The 21,198-nt window shown below is 40.9% G+C and overlaps 1 protein-coding gene across 1 annotated transcript in view; it reads right to left on the bottom strand.

Moving 5' to 3' along the window:
* KCNH3 (potassium voltage-gated channel subfamily H member 3) overlaps positions 1–21,198 on the bottom strand; it is an 81,580-nt gene that overhangs the window by 51,938 nt on the left and 8,444 nt on the right. The window contains exon 3 of the mRNA XM_088480094.1: positions 12,663–12,896. Within this exon, the coding sequence (XP_088336220.1) occupies positions 12,663–12,896 (234 nt within the window). The remainder of the gene's footprint in view (positions 1–12,662; positions 12,897–21,198) is intronic.

Below are 21,198 nucleotides of genomic sequence, written 5' to 3'. Positions count from 1 at the left end.
AATGTCACTGTGACTTACCAAAGAGCAAATACCACTCATTTCTTATGAATCTTCCTACTTTTTGTGGTCACGTTTTGATTTCAATGTAACATTTTTGAAGTCTGATTTTTAACTTGTGATACTGTGTTTTTCAATTATTTGAAATTATTTGTATTTTAATTATTCCACTAACCATTGTTGCCTACAATAGTGAAAACTATTTTGTTAATTTTAAAATTTGTTTATCCATAACAATAGAGTTGATTATGATTTCATTAATCTAACTCATAAATAATTGTATTATATTGTTAATCTATTTTTTTGTTGTGTCTTCCCTTATTTGCCAATTCCAGCCCATACTTCATGTTTGGGTAAGAGGGTGTTTGACCACTTATATCTTAACTAGCTTTAACAGTCCTATATTGCTCAGCTCCCATTTATGGAGAGTAAAGGACTAGTTTTGCATAGCGGAAGTGTCACAGCACCAGAGATACTTTCCTGTTTTCAATTCTATTCCCTTTGGGTTAAGTTGGGAAACTCACTAGTTCTCCTTAGGTCGCACAGAATGGGTACTCGTTGGAGCCGAGGTCACACAGAATGGGTACCCGTTGGCGCTGCCCCTACATTAATTTATTACTCTTAATGCTAAACACATACTATGATCCTGTACATTACAGATTGCAATACATTTTACTATTTAATCTAAGAAAAAGGAACATACTTAAAATTTCACCACGTGTAAGTCCAGAGTTTTCATTCATTAGTTAGCCTACTTGGAGGCAGCCCATATGTGTTACCATTTTGTAGGACAGAATGTATAAAAGTTTATTAAACAGTAGCTTTTTATTTATTAATTTTTGCTATTACATAGATGAAGGTTACCCAGCAGCTGCTATTTTTTTTTACCAAAAAAAGTAAAATGTTTAAAAAATGTTTTAATGTGATTAGATAAATTCAACTCCATCTATCAGAAGTAAAAAGCATAGCCAAGGATTAAATGTTAGACCTTTATCCAAGATTCTTTCTGAGAAATTGTATATAATATCACAATTGGGGCTGGGGTTCTTTCTATTCTGAATAACCTTTGTTTGTAATAGATTCTATGGGTGAATTTTTGATAAACAATTTTTTATGTTTATCTGTACAAAAAATAAAAAATATCACATAGACCAGTTTGAACCACGACAAAGAGCGAAAAGTACATAAGGCAATAATATACATACAGGTTAACAGTATAAACATGTATAATGTACAGAAACAGAGAACTAAACAATCGGTTTGTGGGGATGAGAAATATTGGATGCCCACAGAAATAACAATAAATGGACCTGGTCTAAAAATGTAAATGAAATACAGTCAAACAAAAAAATATTAACATATACAAAGTATACATAAATAATAAAGAAAATAATAGAAAAGAATAATATAAAAAAAATATTAAAAATAGTAGTAAAAGCGCATTCTCACACAACTGAAATTCAATTCCAATCTCTGGTTTTTTACTCTCAGTTACTCTGGCTTTCCCCCTCTGGTGCTCAGACTTCCCCTTCCCGTCACATACCCAAGATACATAAACATATAGGGACTTATCAGAAACATTTCTATTCAAGTGAGGGGTCTATAAAGAATACATGTTGTTGTTTCAAATACCTTCAGGATATGATCCTTGAGGTATCCAGTATTTCAATATATATACCCCACGATTATAAAAATTAAAAATACCTTTTTCAATGTCTGGTAAGCTGGCCTCGCTGTCGATATATAAGATCTGGAATAAAATAGATTTAAGTGTGCCTAAAAAGGGGGGGTGGGGTGGCTACCGTCCAGGTTTTCAGGTTTACTTTCTTGGCAACTGCCAAGACCAGGATAAGAAAAGGTATAATCTCTTTACATTTCGGACCTAAATCCCAGTTACCAAAAAAGTAAAAAAAACATCTCTAAAAGATCACGGCTTAGTCATAGACCTGAAACTGGGCTTAGAAATGATGAAAGCTTGTCCCAAAATGTAGGGATTTTTCAGCATTCCCAGAACCGATGAATAAAACTAGCCTTAGAATGTCTACATTTGAGGCACACCCTAAGTCTCACCTGCTACAATATGTCTCCTTTGTCCCTGGGATATATAGGCTCTTTGTAACGTTTTAAAATGTACTTCTTGAAGCCTTGCTGAATGTAAGATTCTCATGGTTTGCTCATAGCGTAAAATGAGATGGGCAGGGGGCAAATCCATACCCAAATCTGCATGTCATGTAGAAATAAGTGTATCCCAAGGGCTGTCAGCTGAGCCACACATAAAATCAGTAATGATAAAATGAATTTAATAACAGGTAGTAGTATACAAAACCCAGCAGAGTATCCATCTCAGAGTAAGGGAGACAGGATATAGGGCCTGATTCAGACCCGCTCGCGAGCGCATAGTGCTCATCGATGGTCGGCCAGTGCGCACGCATGGTGTGCACAATGCGCATGCCCCGCAGCGAGTGAGAACTTCACTCGCTCCGGGGCTCACTACAAAACGGGGCGGCTGTCGATGTTGATCGACAGCTCGCCCCATTTTGTAGGTGGGGAGGGGGGGGTGGCTGGACAAACTGAGGCGTTCCCGAAGGAACGCCTGCTGTTTGTGGGCGGCCCTACTGACATAATTCGTGATAGAGCAGGAAGTTCACTCAGGCTTGCGGGAGCCGAGACCCTACCACAAGGGTCTCGTCGCAAGCCCGATGGTTGCGATAATCGCGACCATCGCCAGGCCGCTCACAAAAGCTGTGGGTGCGGCCTGGAGGCGGAATTTTTTGTAAAAAAATCCGCCCTGATTCAGAGCGAGCGCTCGCAAACAGCGAGCGCCTCTGAATCAGGCCCATAGTGTCTGACCTGTAAATACATGTAGAGAAGTGAGTGTGATAAAAAATATTTCTCACATAGCAGTGCAGTGCAAAGGACAATAGTATGCCCCCAGGATTGAATACATCTCGGATAGCCGAAATGCCCTCATCTTTCCAGATTAAGAACCGATGATTATCCAGACAAGAAGAGGATAATGGGTTTCCCATAGTGTAATAAATGTTGTGGTAAGATGGCTTCTTTTAAACCGTTTATTAATCACCAGCCAGGAGCGATAAGTATCTATAAACATGACATTAGATTGCAGTTCAGGCGGAACGTTAGATGGGGTTTGATGCAGAAGGGCGGCAGGTGAATATGGTGTAAAAAGGGCTTTAATTTATTAGTGTAGATTTCCTGTTCCGTAGCTATTCTAGAATATATCTAAGAAAAACTGGTCTGGTGAAGGTCTGAAATCTGTAGCACCCAATCCTCCCTGAGCTTTAGGAAGATGTAATTTAGAAAGAGTGACCCTAGGTTGCTTCCCCTGCCAGAGAAACGTAGCAAATTTTTTGGGGAATTATGAAAATCTTTTTTGGAAAGTACTATGGGGCACATCTGTATACTGTATGACACATGGGAAATACCACACTCTTCAGCAAAGCCACTCATCCCAATAAGGACAGCTGTAAGTGAATCCAAGTCTCTAACAATTTGGTGGTCTTGTCAAATATTGGAGGAAAGTTACATTTATATAAATCAGTAAGAATAAAGGGAATATTAATACCTAAATATGTAAGAGCATGAGTTGCCACTTAAAAGGTCTGTCTAATTGAAGTAGTATTTTGCAGAATACGTCGACCCGACCGAGGCATCACTTTGGATTTATCTAAATTAACCCAAGAGCTTTGGAAAGACAGGTAATACTGTCTATCAGTTACATGTAACGCCATCCACACATCAGCCAAATGTAATTGTTGTGAAAGAAAAGGGATACCCACTGGAACTGGGTGCACTGGTGCTAATTTAGAATATTGCCTATCCATTTTCGGGGAGGCTGATATGTTGAAATCACCTCCTCCTATTAATAAATGTAAATCAGCATGTATATAAGGCTTAGGAAGCAACTTTTGGAAAAACACTTTACTGTATACATCCAGTCGCATATGGATTACAGATAACATAACAAGATCCCTTAATAGTCACGTATACCACCACAAAATGTCCCCCCAGATCAACCACATTACAGTGTATAGTATATTGCAACAACTTTCGCAGTCTATGGATGTCTTTTAATTGCCTTAGATATCTAGGGCTGAGGTTCTGAAACTCATTCCTCAGGACCCCATACTGTTCACATTTTCCAAGTCACTAAGTAGGTGCACAGGTGTATTCATTACTCACTGACACATATTAAAAGTTCCACTCAGGCGCAAATGCAGGATTTTTATGAGTGGGGGGGTTTACAAATAAATATATATATATATATATATATATATACACACACACATACATACATACATACATACATGAATGATATACACCGCCAGCACAAACAAGCTGCGGCACTCGGACATTTGCAAAAGTAGTAAGTAGTAAGTCTGTATTCAATTTACATATATGTTACCACCAACGTTTCGGGACGCACCTGTCCCTTTATCAAGGTTCAAACAACTAGTTGTGGTTTACCATGATCTGAGGTTTGTCCCTTTTTTAAAAGCAATGACTGTTCTAAGATAATTATAACAAAATATTTAGACAGACTTAGGGGGTTCCAACCAGTTAAAATATACCTGGAGATGCCAATATAACAGCAAATCTGTGCACTGGTAAACTTGTGTTTTTATGAAAATGTACTGCCATATTTCTTAAAATAGGGGAATGTTGGGTTTCATATAAACAAGTGTTTTCTTTTCAAAATGTATTTTCTTAAGTTTTGCCACTACTAAACCATTTGCATACTTCTATTTACAGTTTCACCTTGTACTTTTTTGTTTATTTTTTTCTAGTAAAAATATATGTAGAGAATTTCTATTAAGCTAATTTGTATTTGTTGATAATAAGGGAATGTCTGAAATGCCTAGTGTTACAACGGCAACTAGCTTTAAGAATATGCATTTGTAGTTCTACTAAAAAAATAGATAAAATGATGTACTGTGCAATGGAATTGTTGTATGTATGTGAGAATGCTTATAATTGTGAAGAGTATGTATGAAATCTCAGTTTAATCCAACATATTTGGAAATATCTATACAAAGTTGTGATGATGATTTTAAAGGCAATTGATTTAGAGTCAGATGATTACATTTTGCTATTGTGTGTTTCTGAGAATTCTGACAGTCTCACTTCAATAAATTCTGAAGGGAGGGGTACTGAGCTTTCAAAAGTAAAAAGTTGAAATGCCAAGTGGGGATTTACACATGGTAATTGGTAAAGCAGTTAGTGAGCTTGAAATACAGAGAAGTGTGTGAAGTTACACAGATAGAATTTTACACTGAGATTAAGCAATGTAATCACACTACAGAATATGTGTGTGATTGTGTGATGAAAATGTCTGATGATTTGGAAAAAAAATAAAAAATGTTGAGATCCATTAATGCAGAGAATATATCCAGAAGTTAAAGTAAAAATTGAATGCAAGTGGGGTTTCTGACAAAATGTCATTGGTTTTTTGTTACTCCTGAGATGAATGATGGTATGTCTGAATTAGAATTACCAAGGATTGTCCATCTTGCAATATGTGGTTGCCTGAATGAAAATCAGGAAGTATTAGGTACCCATTAGAAGGGGTGGAGTCAAGAGAAGGAGTGGAATTGACGCCTGTCTCATTGCTCAATGAGACATGGGAGTTACCAAAGGGGTGGTAGGTAGGCAGGATTGCAGTCATAGACCATGCCTCTGAGACAGGAGATGATGCCTGTGAGAAAATTACATTTACATGGTGTGGGACACAAGCTGTAATTGTAGATTTAATGGAACATAAAAAGAAAAGAAAAAAAAGTGGAAGTGGTGATTTTCAGTTATCCAAAAGAGGGGTCAGTGAGAGAAACACACTGACACTGATGAAAAACAATGGGTCATCACATATAGTGCTGTACAGTTTTACAAACTGACTAGTAATTAGCTAACATAGGTTTTGTGAAATAGGAATGAAATTCAGATTCCAATGTACTCCCTGACAATACCTCATCAGTTAATGTTTTTTAGAAGCAGCTGAAAGATGTAGACTGAGATGTTACTTACTGCAGCGATATCAGCAGAATAAAATGTTCCTGCACATATAGAACATAAGCAGGAGAAGGGTTAAGCAGTACAGGTCTACTATAACTTAATACTTTGCAGACATAAAGATTAAGGGTTTGAGTTAGCAGAGCCAAAAGTGATAAGACTTTTTAATAGTATTTAATGTTCTAATTTTACTCCTTAGTGTGTCTATGTTATAAACACGGATAACAAAAACAATATAGACACCACTTAGCTGCCAGATTCACCAAGTATGGAGTAACATTAATTTAATATCACTATCAAAGGATGTATAGGTTTGAACACAGCTATTCTATTACAGCTGTGTCCAAAAAGAGGGAAACAATTATGATGCAGATGATAGTGCAGGAGATAGCTATGGGATAGTAGACTCAAAAACCTTTACTTTTTAATGACCATGATTGTTTTGAATTAATGCAAACTTTTTTGATAGGTCATGTTATTATGTAAAGGGTGAGTTGCACACAGATTATACAGATTAAATTGGATTTTCGTTTGCTGCTTTTCAATTGCCTAAAAATGTAGTTTTAAATAAGGTTGAAGCACACACCAGAGAAGTTACTCCAGAAGTAAAAGGAAATGCCTTAGTACCAAGCCACCAAGCAGGCCGCAGTAAAACTCCTACCTGATATTTTAATACTGGTGGCCATAAGACCACAGACATTGGACCTGGACCTTCTTAGAAAGTTGCAGGCTCAGGCTCCACGGACAGAAGTAGAAACTTGGAAAAGATGCACAACATGGTGCACAACTTCAGGCTGATGGATGGATGGTTGAGCACCATCTCTGTCTGCCACATGCACTGTTCCCAGTCTTAGCCCAAATACTTCATGGAAACACTCACTCATAGTCTAGAGACGCTATGGTGAGAATAGCCAAGAAGCGCTGAATAGCCCCAGGCTTCAGTCAGGCCACGCAGGTCTATGTTGCAGGGTGTGTAAACAGTGATTTGCACAAACCAGGAAAGGTGGTCAAGGTACCAGTAAGAAGGTACCCCACAGACATGTTATCCCTTCCAGAGATTATAGATTGATTTAATCCAGTTACTTAAGTGTTCTGGGTATAAGTATGTTCTGGTGTGTACGAACCTGTTTTCAAATTGACCATGGTCTTGTAGGGCAGCAAATGCTAAGACAATTGTAAAGAAACTGTTACCAGAAGTTGTATGCAGATTTAAGATACCAGAAGTAAATTTAAAATGACAGAAGTATCCATTTTATAGGGGAGATACTAAGATGTATACTATCAGACCTGGGGATTTTCAGCCAGACATAGTTCTATTCTAGTTAGAACAGAATGTTATTTTCCTCAGTAATTGCAGCATGAATTTGCAGATTTATCACAGTATGTCATTCATTTGCAACAAGAACTAACCAAAATATACCACCAGGTGTCTGCCTCTATTCCAGATCCCAATTTCTTAGGAAAAAACTGTAATCTGGAGCCTGAAGACTGGGTGGTTGTAAGGAAACACTGAAGAAAAGATTGGACCCACGATTCAAAGGTCCTTACCAAGTCATGTTGACTACAGTGACATGGCTGGCAAGGATACGTGGATTCAAGCTTCCCATTGCAAGAAAGTTACAAAGGAAGTATTATCCTGTAATCATTTTATACTATGTACAGATATAACCTCATAGGCACAAAGTCTGACAAAGGCCTTTGGGGATGCATTATGTGTTTTGCTATACTAATGGTGGTTATTGTGACTTTTATTTGGTCACTGATAATTGATCCTATGAGATATGATGGGTGTCAAAATTGCACACGTGAGATAAATAGTGACAGTAGAGGTAAGAGGGAGCTTACCGAACCTTCGGCAAATTCTTTTGTACAGTCACATTACAGAGCAGCCCAAAGTCAAGGATTTGCACACATTCACCAATAGCAGCAACATACATGAATTGGGTAGAAGTCACTCTTAATATGTCTGAATCATTAGCCCTTGATTTTGGAAAAGAAGAAGAGTTCAGTAAGGCATTTGCTCAGAAGTCTGTGCCTCTCATGATTGCTATGGCACGAGATCCAGGCTTTTGTTTTGAAACACCCATAACTAAAAAGAGTTACATACAGTAATCACAGGGTAGGGTAATGGTAATATAGATGAAAAGACTACGTTTAAAAGCAACCCCCTTAAGACTGGGACAAGTAAATTGTGCCCATACATAGGTAAACTTTACTCAGACCCAAGGCCACTAACTGGGATGTGAATACAGATAGCAGAGACAGCCCAGGAATGGTGGAATTGGCTAAATGTAACTCACAAATGTGAACAATCCCCAGACCAAACAGGTATGACCCCAGACCCACAAGTAGAGAGAAATGCATTGATAAACTTTCAAGCAGCTGTGCATAATATTCCATACATGTTGCCAGGAAATATATATTATCTTGTTATAGAGTTGACTAAATTGTTAGACAATATTACCCAATTGTATGGTGAAAGCTTTGAGCTTGTTTTACAAGAATAGAAAATGATAAAATGGGAGATTCAATTTCATGGAATGGTTTTAGACTACCTGACAGCTAAGGAAGGAGGTATGTGTATGATTGTAAAAACAGCCTGTTGTAATTATATTAATGATATATATGAAGTGGATGAGGCAATTGAAGACCACTTATCCCAAGTTAAACAGTTAAAGAATCAATTTGCCAAAGATCATCATGAAGATGGATGGTTTTCTGGATCATTTTCATGGCTGAATCCAGCAAACTGATTTAAGGGCATACGTGGCTGGTTTATGGGAATATTACAGTTAATTGGGAAAGGACTGTTATTGCTACTAGCCATTTAATTAACTTTTAATTTGGCTGATTAAGAAAATACTTACACTGAAATGTTCTTTTAAAGATAAAAAGAAGACTCATAAAGAACCTGCGACAGTTGGATTGGCTTTGGATCTTACTACCCCATTGTACCAGGCAAAGACTTACTACTGTAAAAAGTGCCACACAAGACAGCCAGAGGGAATTGGTTCATGTCTTGATTGCAATTGATCAGTATTAGACTTTTAACACGAGCTTTGAAACATATTTTGCTCCATTATGATTCATGCTTTTATACTTTATAATTTATATATGATGTTATTTATATATACATATATAGGGATAAGGAAGGTTCCCCAGGTAGAGGGAATGCGAGGTAATGAAAATGCTTTGCATGCACGCTAGTTTGATGAAACTTATGTTTATTATTTTTAAGTGAGGTTGAGCATTGATTCCCGTATGAAGATGTGAATGAATTTACAGAATTCCATATATTGTGTCTCTTATAGTGCAGATATGTGAATATGTGAAGTAGTGTCTTCTTAGGAACCAATGATAAGGAAAAGGAAGGAACTAGGGTGTAGATTTGAACAAAGAGAAGGGAATTGTTAAAGTGAAATATGAAGTAGAAGCATGACTCCATTTTGTGTTCAAATGTTAAAAGAAATTAGATTCTGTGTGAGACATTATGCCTGAGAAGGGCCTCATTCCTTATCTATCTATTCTAGCTCTTAGGAATGTATTCATATAGAATAACTTATGTTAGCCTATTAAGGCTAAATTCTGATTTATATGACAGGAAAGATAAGAGATTCTATGGTTCTATTCAGAATAGTGGTGTAAAATGTCAGACACTGTCTAGGATCAAGGATTTACATTTTCCAAGACTAGACATAGCTAATAAATCTGTCAAGGAGATGTCATTTAAATTTATATCTATAGATACTAATATTCGTTTATTGAAAGGTTAGGCAATACTGCCATCTACTGACGATGTATCTAATGCTTGAAATATATTCATAGATATTATAATTAGATCAGTTAGACAAAATTATTGAGCATGTGCAGACTAGATTTCTTTGTCTCTATGTTAATTTGAGTGCTATAAAATAATCTGTCTGTCCAAAATAAAGGCAGAGTGGTTTTAAAAACACACAGGTCTTTTTGTTTCCCATCATTCTCCGGCCGTAAAAATGCATTGTGTTAACTGGTGGCTGACCGCTGTATGTGAGCTGTGGAGAATAAAGGGTCTATTAAGATCAGCGTTATCACCTCATTAAGGGGTCCTTATCACTTAATTTCTACAAAAACAGGTGAAAATTTCACAGTGTTTTGAGCAGCACTGAGAGACCCAACGTGGGACCTCGGAGAGGTAAGTTTTAGATAATATGGGTGCAGGGTGTGCGGTGCGAGCCCCCCTGGACCCGGGGGTCAGTGTGCACCGCACACCCTGCACCCATTATAGATACGTTCCTGCCTCCACTCCTGTCCGGCTCCTTCCGCTGGACGTCGGGGCTCTTGTGCGCATGCGTGACCTTTAGGTCATGCATGCACACGGCTCACTGCTCCATTCGGACCCTGATAATTAACATAATGAATAGAGCACTAAGGCACTATAACTGAAAAAGGGGATTGTTGTACTCACATGTCAAGTAGCTGTTAATTGTGTTACTGGATTTCTTACATGGAAGTTGAAACTATGTAAAAGTTCCTTAATAATGCAGTAAAGGCCTGTGCTCTCCAATCATAAATTCTGCGTATCTTGGTTAGGTATAGAGCTGAATATTTTTTAATAGATTCTACATGTGGAATCTTCCGGCTGCGAATAGTAGTCTTTGAGTTTCTATGTCAAAGTCAATATAGGTAGCAGTGGAGCTACCCTTACACTGCAGTGGGCTCTCTTTCATTACCAGCAACAGTTGCCTTTCTTTATCAATAGAATTCAGACGTTTGCTATAATCGTGTGAGCTCAGGCACCTGGTGGGGAGGTCTTACCAGGGATTGGATGTGCCCTTTTAGATTACAGTAGTAACATGAAGTAAACAAGGCTCTTCCTGCAAGACTGCTGAGCAGTCATTTTCCTTATAGCTGTCCATTTTCCTGTTGCCTGTGACCTTAACGTTATTCTGTATTGCCACCTGGATTGACCTATTCTTGTGACCATAACCCTGCTTGTTATGATGCCTGGACCAACCATATGCTTGTATACTTAATTCTGCACTGAATGCCAATCACGCTCATCTACTGTCCACTATTCCACTTATGCTATAGCTGTGCATAACAGATTCGCTATTGGTAAATATTGATGCACTAGAGAATCATATAGACTGTATCATCTGACATTACCTTTTGTTGGAGCCACTCCGCTTTTTCCCATTGCAGCTGCAACTATCAATTTCTACCAGTTGCTTGACCCTCATCGCAGATTCCCTGCTCTATAATGCAGAATTGTGCTACTGACCATTCTGAGGTATTACCCATCCTGCGTGCAGCTAAACTGGTGGATTGCTTCTGCTGTAACTTGTCTATTTCGTGCACGCCAACCTTTACAGTGTTTGATGATTTCCATTGATGCTTCACTAGTACCTTGGATTTGTACCTACAGGTCAGTCTGTTTACTAGCATCCTATCTTGTGAAACAGCATCTGATAGGTTAACACAATTTTAAGATCCTAGGGACAACATTGTACTGGCAAACACATAGAGTTCTGTAAGTGAATTACTTTTCAAGACTGGTTCTGATAACTTGTGTAAGGGTTTTGTTACACCTACCTTTAACTGTAACTATTTACTCAGACATCTATGGCACTCCAACATTGATCTACTACTGTTCTCTGCTCCTCCATACCATAACTAATACTCACCATGGGGCCTATTCTTCACCACTTAAATGGCCAGTTACTCATGTGGAAATGCTAGTTCTGCATATTTAATGTGATGGGCCATTCATTATTAGGGATCCGATAGAGCTGCCTAATTAATATTCAGCAATCCCTGAAAACATAAAGTTTGCGGAGTTTGCTTGCAAGAAAAAACACACAATTTCAGATGGCACTGGTTCTCCGAGCCCCCCTCCTTCCTATGACAAGGAGGTCCAGGGTTTTGAAGGGGGATCCCTCCGCCTCCTCCGCTCTGGGTACCCAGTGACTTTGTGTATGTGTGACCTCCGGTCACATATGCACAGAAGTGTGCAATGGGGGTAGTGTAGTAAGTAACACTGCTAGTAGGATACTTAATCATCAGGGGCCACTTGGCCCCTGATGATGAATAGGACCCCATGTCACTCAGACTTTCTTAAGTCACATACACACTAGACGCATTTTATGAATGATATGGACGATAGCTATATATCGTTTAGAGTGTATGCAGAGAACGACCAACGATGCATGCTCCCGCGGGTCGCTATCAATGTCTTTGGTCGTCCGTACATGCAGGCCAATCTGACGATATCATCAAGAATTGCCTGTTCAGAGATGTGACAGGATGACTTCACTGAAAGATATCTATCAGTGTGTACACCCAATATCATTTGTCCTGCACTACAGAAAGTTCTTGGGAAATCTTTCACCAATATCGTTCATACAGCACATCGTGCCGTGTGTATGAGCCTTAAGACTTGCCACATGCCACCATGATGTCACCATTTTCTAGCCACTAGTGTTTAGTCAATTTACATTGTCATAACAATTGCTCCAACCCACTTTATAAAGGAAGGACTAGGTTTAATGGAACATTATACTGAGCAATAAATATATCTATAAATAATAAATAAATAAAGCTTCTAGTTTGGATCTTTGAACAATGACTTTGCAGAGATGAATTGGACAGTTACTCACCATTTTTCCTATAAAGTAGCAGCTCAGCCTTAAGCTCTTGTTTATCACTCAGTGCTTTCTGAATACACTGTTGGATCTGCTCCCCAGTGTCTGCACCATACAAAAAGGTGCAAGAGCACGACCTCTGCATGACCTCTGCACGGGCAAAGCCGGTGAGCTCACAAAACCCATCTGAGCAATACACCACAGGGTAAGAGTGTGGCAGCTGAGCATTGCCAAGGACAAAGTTGCTGTCTGCAAAGAGAAAAAGGGGAGAGTTAGAAGAGAGAGGGATGAGTGAGGACAAGGGTAAGAGGGACATTAAGGAAAAATTAAAGAAAGGTAACTGGGACAGGAGGGAGTGAAAGTGAAGATTTACAGGAGGGTTAGTAAGCGAAAGAGCAGAGGGACAGGAGGAGGAATAAGATATTATTATTATTATTATTATTAATAAACTTATTTTACAGGGTACCACAAATGATCCACAGCATCGTACAGAGGGCAAAACAATAAGACAGTAAATGGTAAAACAGTACAATACAGTAGACGTGTAACGTGTAACTGGTGTATAAGTAGTAGGTAGTGAGAACAGGAGGGCCCTGGTCATGGAGCTTACAGTCTAAAGGGAAGGTGGAGACAAACGGAATACATAATTAGTGAACCAGTGTATGGAGAGCTAAGGGCAGGAGCAAGGGTGAGAGAACTGGAGAATGTAAGAAGGTGAGCTAGACTATGTGGTGACATGGTAAATGGCGGATGGATATGCTTTTAGGAACAGGTGGATTTTCAGCGCCCGCTTGAAGCAATGCAGGCTGGGGTCGAGGGAGATCGTTTCAATGGTGGGGGGCAGCATGGGAGAAATCTTGGATTCTGGAGTAAGATGTGGTAACCAGATGGGAGGACAGGCGGTGGTCAATAGCCGACCATACAGGGCGGGAGGGAGTGTGAAGGAGATAAGGTTGGAGATGTAGAGGGCTGTGGAATTGGAGAGGGCCTTGTACATGACAGATAGGAGTTTGAAGAGGATTCTGTAGGGGAAGGGAAGCCAGTGAAAGGCTGGTGAGAGAGGAGAGGCAGATGTGCAGTGGCGAGAGAGGAAGATAAGTCTAGCTGCAGCGGAGTACAGATTGGACAGAAGCAAAATGGGAGCATGGGAGTCCATTGAGGAGAGAAATGATCAGTGAGAGGACAATGGAAGGGTCTGATGTGAGCAATGTTACAGAACATGTTACAGAACTGGAACTGACAGGATAGGGAAAGAGATTGAATGTGGGGGGTTAAGGAGATAATGGTAAGAGGGACAGGAGGTATAGTAAGAGAAAGGGCAGAAGGACAGGGCAGTAGTAATTAAAGCATAGTGGGAGAAGAAGGAGAGTAAGCACAAGGCAACAGTTACAGGAGGGAGAGTCAGCAAAAGGTAAGAGGGGTAAGCAGGGTAAGCGATATAGCAGAAGGACAGGGGGGGGTATAACAAAGCATAGTGTGACAAGGAGAGTAAGCAAAAGGGCAGAGGAACAAAAGGGTAACCGTAAGAGACATGGCAGACAGATAGGAGGGAGAGTAACAGAAAGTGTGACAGCATGAGGGAGTAAGAAAAAGGTCAGAAGGGACAGGAGGATGAGTAATATGAAACATTAAGGGGAGTAAGAGGAAGGGCAGAGGGACAAGAGTTTGTATAGAGGGACAGAAGGTAAAATAAAACAGAGGTAAGAGGGAAAATAAAAGAAAGCAGAGAAGGAAAGCAAAAGACATAGGATCGAGAGTAAGGCGCCTATTCATTATAACTAAAAATTCTCTGGAGGTAATTAGGTTTAGGACTCGCATGGAGTTCTACCTAATTACTGGAGGAATTCATCATTCCTCCTCTCCATAAGTATCTATTCCAAAAAGCTGTCATTTTTTTCTCTGCCTACACCTACCTTATCGCAGCTGTAATCAGTGCTGCGCATGCGCCGTTCCATTCACAAAAATGACGCATGCGCAGCAGAGATTACACCTGCAATAATTCTGTGTCCTCCCCCCCTTCACTTACCTGGCCGGCTGCAGCCGCGGATCCCGACCTCCTGCCCGGGCCCGGTCGGGCGGCAGACAGCACGGACAGGCAAAGGGGGCTGAAGATTTATTTATTTTATTTAAACTTTAGTTTGTTCTCACAGCCGCAATGGTGTAAGAACACAGAGCAGCAGCCGGAACCTAGGAAAAGACCAGAGCGATGGAGGGAGCCAGTGAAACCTGCTATACGCCACCTGAGAGTGGTGTATAGTAACACCATCAAATTCCGAAAATACATAATTTTCGGAATTTGATGAATACCATAATTTCCATATTCCCCATACTAATGTATGGGGAGTGTGGAAATTAACGCAGGGGGACTTAGCCAGGAGATATCAGTGATATCTCCTGTGTTAAGTGTCTTCATGAATACTACAAAAAACGGTAATTAAGGAAAATGTCCTTAAAAACTTTATTTTAGTGTTGTTGAATAGGCCCCTCAGAGTGTTAAAAAGAAAGTAAGAAAGATAGGGATAAAAGGGAGGGATAGTGATAAAAATGAGGGGAGAGGGATGAGGACTGGGCAGGTAAAGTGAACACACATAATGTTAGAATATAGTTTTACATGATTACATATTTATTTTTACATCAATATATTTATTAAAGTGAAGTTAAGATGTAAGGTCTAACCTAGAACTCATATTATTTGAATTCAATATACTCTAGAGCAGGGATGGGGAATCATTTGGTCTGGCCTTCGGAGCTTTTTTTCTGGTTGCCTCATCTGGCTAGCAGGGGGCCTAGAATGGCACCCTGCAGCCAGAACCTATGCAGCAGTGTCGCCTGGAGCATCCTTAGGATGCTTCAGATGGTCACACCGCTGCCCTTACAGCTCCCCGGAGCATCCTTAGGATGCTCCAGGCATTGCTGTAATCACCGGCGATTGTGGCCCGGCCCCCGTGTGATGTCAAACAGAGGGTCGTGGCCTGCACTGGGCCCGCGAATAATGTTATATATATCAAAATGGCCCTCGGCAGAAAAAAAGGTTCCCCACCCCTGCTTTAGAGAAAGATAAACAGGTGTCGGCTAATAAGATCAAAGATGTCAACTGAATACTTACATGGGTCATTTAATAATAAAGTGTACGTTATGGTACACACACAATTAACAATGACAGCAAAAGCAGCAAGACAGCTGAACTACTGGATGAGTGGCCAATTTGTCCACACACATGTAATAGTATCAGTTTGTTAAGTACAGAATCACATTTAGTCATTTGTTGCAATTGTTAGACAATGAAAGTAAATGTCTGCTACATGTACTTCAATATATACTTGTGAGTACCCTAGAATATGAACAAAACTTTTGGAAAACAAAAAGTGCATTCAGAATTATCTATATGTAAACCACAACAGTTTATCATGTTCACCGTGAAATGGCTAACTGATGGGATGGGCACAGCTCATAAACTAAGAAAAACCAATTGACAAATAAAATCAATTACTAAAAAAGATGACATAATGAAATCACTGTAACGTGCAATGCTGGCATTTTCCCTTTGATTTGTTGCTGTGCTTACTTTCATATATCAAATTATTGTTCAGTAGCTTGCTTTGGATACTGTTGCACCAAGTACCCATCAGCTTGATAAATATGCCCATATATTGTTTGTGCTCAATACTTCTATATCAACTACTAGGTGAATGTACCACTAAATCATTCCAGACATGTATTTTCCTTATAGGAGAAAGGGGGTCTTCAGGAAACAGTATTGATCTTCCCTGTGAAGCCAATTTACAGGTTTGTATGCTTTAACCCTATCGCCTCTTCCTCCGATATTAAGCCTTTCATGCATCTTAAGCCCATAAATCTTTCTTAATCTGTTCAATGTATTATCTGGTGATGCTCCTGCTAGGTGTTTTTTGTGCAATAATCATATTTATAGTGACATCTGCATTGTTTATAGAGATAGCTGACAACATATATCAGGAGTAAGCAACCTAAAAGTCTCCAGATATGGTGGAATGACAAATCTCAGCATGCTGTGCTGTCTTCTGTTGCTGCCTGTATGCACTAAACATAGGGATCAATGCTGTTTTCCTTTTTATTGTCTGTGTCCTTTTCACAGTGGGGCAGATTCACGCCACCCGGCAGTAATTACACTCACATTGCGCGCACAATACTAAATGCAGATAATCACCTATGTGCTGCACTCGCCGCCCCTATCCATAAGCTTGATTAATAGCTGTCAACACCATCAGCATGCACTTTTGCCAGCCCTATCCTTGATGCAGGGCTGGGTTAACAAAGGGGCGGATGGCACTACAACTCCAGGCCCCCCATTACTATAGGCCCACAGCATCTGTGACTTTTATGCTGTTGTAGACAGGAAACAGTGTTTTTACTGCTACAGTAGTCTGCCAGTGGCCTCCAGGCCCCGCCACCGGCTGTGACATTAATAACCATAGTTTGTAATTTTTTTTTTTTAGGTGGTTGAAAACAGGTGGGTAGCTATGCCCTCCATTGTGCTAGCCACACTCCATGTACATCATGCAACAGCATTGTGGCTGTATATTGAGCATAGTATATGCATTGTACACCTGACATACACTTATAGAAATAATACTCAGTGGCGTCACTAGGGGAGGAAGGAGGGGGGGGGGGGGTGCCAAGAACTTACAGATGGCACACTGGGTGTCACCACCCATAGGGACACCACTGATAATACTGTGTTTTTGAGACTGGCATATTATGAATATCTTGAAATACTTGTGTATGTTGAGTTCCATGTCAGTCTTCAATTATGTCAACCTCTGTAGCCTCTGAGCCTCTTACTATTTGCACTGTTAGTAAATTTCTCACAATAAGAGCTATATTTAAAAAAAAAAAAAAAAAAGGAATTGCTCTTTAGTTATGTACTAGCCTACTCTCGTGCAAATGTACAACTTTTACAGGGAAGCACATGGATTTGTTTGGCCCAAAAGGTGCACGTTTTGCTATAAAATATATGTTAGCCTGCACACGGCTTTAAATGTTTGCTTTCTTTTAGTAAATAATCCCAGTTGCATTCATATCAGCATGTGCCTTTCAGTATTGTTCTCCTGGAAGCTAAATCCATGGCTTAAAAATGAATGTGGTTGTTTAAATCCAGCATCTCCTGCCTCTTGCTTGTATTCCTAAATCGTTTTTCTTGTTGTTGACTTGTTATACAATGCAATCCTTCATCTAAATAACATGTATTGATGTCCCCCTGGGGGAGTGAGAGAGTTCTCACAGAGTATCATTACTGCTGGCTCTCAGCCCTTCCTTTCACCTCTAGTTACACAGAGGGAGGACAGAAAAACACACAGGGTGTATAAAGTCTCTCTGCTCTGCATGAGCTGCTACAGACCCCCTATTAAACTACACTGGAATCTCGGCAAATGTACCTCAGCTGGTTAACTAGAGCCCTTGTCTCACGGAAAGCTATGCACAAAATGGATTCTGAAGTGTATAATTAAGGAGGTGCTGTATGTGCCATATGGTTGTCTTATCTTTTGTTTCAGGGAATTTAGAGGGCTCATGCACATTGTAACTCCATTACATCAGCTTCTTGTTACAAGTCTATAAAATGTATATATTTATTTTACATATGCATATATCCAGAGTAGTAAAAATAAAAAGGGAAATTGTATATTTATTTATTTTATTAACAGTTTCTTATATAGCGCAGCATATTCCGTTGCGCTTTACAATTGTAAGCATTAATAGAACAAAACTGGGTAATAACAGACAGATATATAGGTAGGAAGGCCCTGCTCGCAAGCTTACAATCTATTAATTTTTGTGTACAGCTTTTGCTGAGACAAGGGCTCTAGTTAACCAGCTGAGGTACATTTGCAGAGATTCCAGAAATAAAATTGAACATAATTTGATTTAGCTGAAATTAGATAAATCAGCCTATTAGCCAGTCCACAAGTCTCTGACACAACCAGGGTAAAAACAGGATTTTGCCTTTCATTTCTTATCACCGCTATTCGTGGCATTAAGAAATCAACATCCACATGGATGCATTAATACACACATGCAGGGACAGGGGCTCCGAAAAGAGGCCATCCCTGAGATGTGTTAGGACTGAAGTCAGGGGTGTATCTACCCATTGGCCAGGATGGCATTTGCCAGGGGCGCCGGCCAAAGGGGGGCGCCGTCCGGCAGTGCCACCAGCTGCCAATGGGTGGAATCAGACCGGAACTACCATGACCGGAACTAGATGCCACTAGTCCCCCGGGCCCCACAAGTGTAGGGCAGACTGCAGTGAGAGCGGTCTGCCCTACGCAGTAACAAGCACACAGCCGCCAGAGGTTGCTGTGTGTTTGTTATAGCAGCCAGCCAATGAGAGTCGGACAGACTCTCATTGGCTGCTGCGTCCACAGAGGGAGACGGCTGGAGCTCACTCATGAGCTCCACCTTCCGGCTCCCACCGCAGCGGGTGATGGGAGAGTCGTCATGATGTCTCTCCCATAGTGCAGAGCGGGCCGGGAGGAGTGGACAGCGGCGATCATCGGCAGTATCAGGTATGGTATCAGGTAAGTTGTTGTTTTTTTTTATGTGTGTCCAAGAATGGCACAGGAGGGGGGGGAGTGTGGCTACTAGGCGGCACTGTATAGGGCGTGGCAGCTACTGGGGACACTTTATGGGGGGGGTGGCTGCTACTGGGGGCACTGTATAGGGATGACTACTACTGGGGGAAATGCAGCATAGGGGGATTACTACTGGGTGCACTGTATAGTGGGGACTATTACTGGGGGAAATGCAGCATAGGGGGATTACTACTGGGGGCACTGTATAGGGGGGACTACTACTGGGGGCAATGCATTGGGGGAACTACTACTGGGGCACTGTATTAGGGGATGGCTGGGGAGACAGATGGAGGTGCTGGCTAATGAAACATGTGGGCTGGCTGGGGAGACAGAAGGGAGGTAGCCGGGGGAAACATTTTAAGTACTTATTTAATGTATAGTGTAATTATTCAGAAATTATGGGGGAGGGGGCGCCAGTACATTAAATTGCCAGGGGCACTCGGATCCCTAGATACACCCCTGACTGAAGTGATCACATTAGCTGTCACTTTGCTCCTCTATCCGGACCCCCTGTGGCCATTCCCGGGGAGGGCTCTGGAGGAAAAAACTGTCAACAAAGTGTAATGTCCATTTCAGCACAACCTGGTTTTGCTCCCAATATTATTTGATTTGTGCTACTCCTGTTGTCCACATATGTATATCCACTCTGTTATGTTCTGATGTTACCTTCTATTATATTAATGCAGCATTGGGCATTATGAGTATGCATTTCAATTCTTATTAGTAATGGTTACAGCAGGTTACAGCAGGGTTGGTTTAAGAAAGGAGGGGGCCTGTGTGCAGGCTCCGTGCGGGCCACCTCCTCTCCAGCAGTGTGGTAGACTCCGGCTTTGTTCCAGAGTCTACTGCGCCAGGCTGTGGGAACATGGCACCTGCATTATGTTCATGTGCAAATCTCCGGGAAAATGGCCGCTGTGCCTTTTTCCTGGTGATTTCTGTCAGCACACCAACTGACACAGGTCTCCGGAGAGGTAAATATAATTATACAGGTGCAGTGTATGCCGTGTGGGCCCCCCTGGACCTAGGGGCCAGTGTGTACCACACCCTCACCCATTATAGATATGCTAGTGTGTTACAGGTAGACCCACAGATATCTCCACAATCTGTTCTCCTTATATTTACATCCTGGTCACATGAACTCCTGTGCTGATGTATATTTAAAGATACACTAACTCAACTTACTACTACTCCATAACGTACATAAACAATAATTGCCTATCCTCCCATTTCAAGCTCTAATCTCCCGCTGCCCCGAATTGTAAATCAAAACCTCCGGATTCTTTGGATTCTTCACTGTACCCGGGGCGCCACCAAGGAGTTTCTGGTCAAGGACAGCGATTGGCCGCAGTTACTTTGACTGCTGTTGACTCTCAGCAACTTCTTGTTGGACCCCCAGCTATACAAAATGCAGCTTGCCTGACCCCTGCTATCACTGGGCCTGATTCAGAGCCGCTTGTAAGCGGCCGCTCGCTCGCTCCGAGTGATGTTCGCACAACTGCGCATGCGTATGGGTTGTAATACGCATGCGCGAACCAGTCATTGCGGTCGGAAATTGTGTGGTCGCAAAATAGCGATTACCTGCTAATTTGAGTGACAGGATGAGGCGTTTGTGGGTGGTAACAGGGGAAGGTGCTTGAAAATGGGGAGTGGAGATCCGAACGCAGGCGTGCCAAATGGTCAAAACGGGCATTTTAAGGGTGTGCATAATTAACAAAGCAGCGTCATCGACCACGTCACTTGGTTGTTTCTTAGCCTGAACTGTTCGCATGATTGCGGTAGGAAAATGCTACCACAAGCACTGTGAGCAGTTCATACGCCTTTCGATGTACTCGATTAATCTAATAAATAGCGGAGATGACGTAGGATGCGAGCGGCCAGTGGGCGTTTTTAAAAAAATAGCGAGCGCATGTTTCGTTCGCTCGTTCAGACATAGAGGCGTCAACAGA

This window comes from Taudactylus pleione, unplaced genomic scaffold, assembly GCF_031769625.1.
Source record: "Taudactylus pleione unplaced genomic scaffold, aTauple2 ptg000005l, whole genome shotgun sequence".
In the NCBI taxonomy this organism is placed as follows: Eukaryota; Metazoa; Chordata; class Amphibia; order Anura; family Myobatrachidae; genus Taudactylus; species Taudactylus pleione.
The sequence above is the reverse complement of the archived record's forward strand: the minus strand, read 5'-3'. Positions and strand labels throughout refer to the sequence as shown.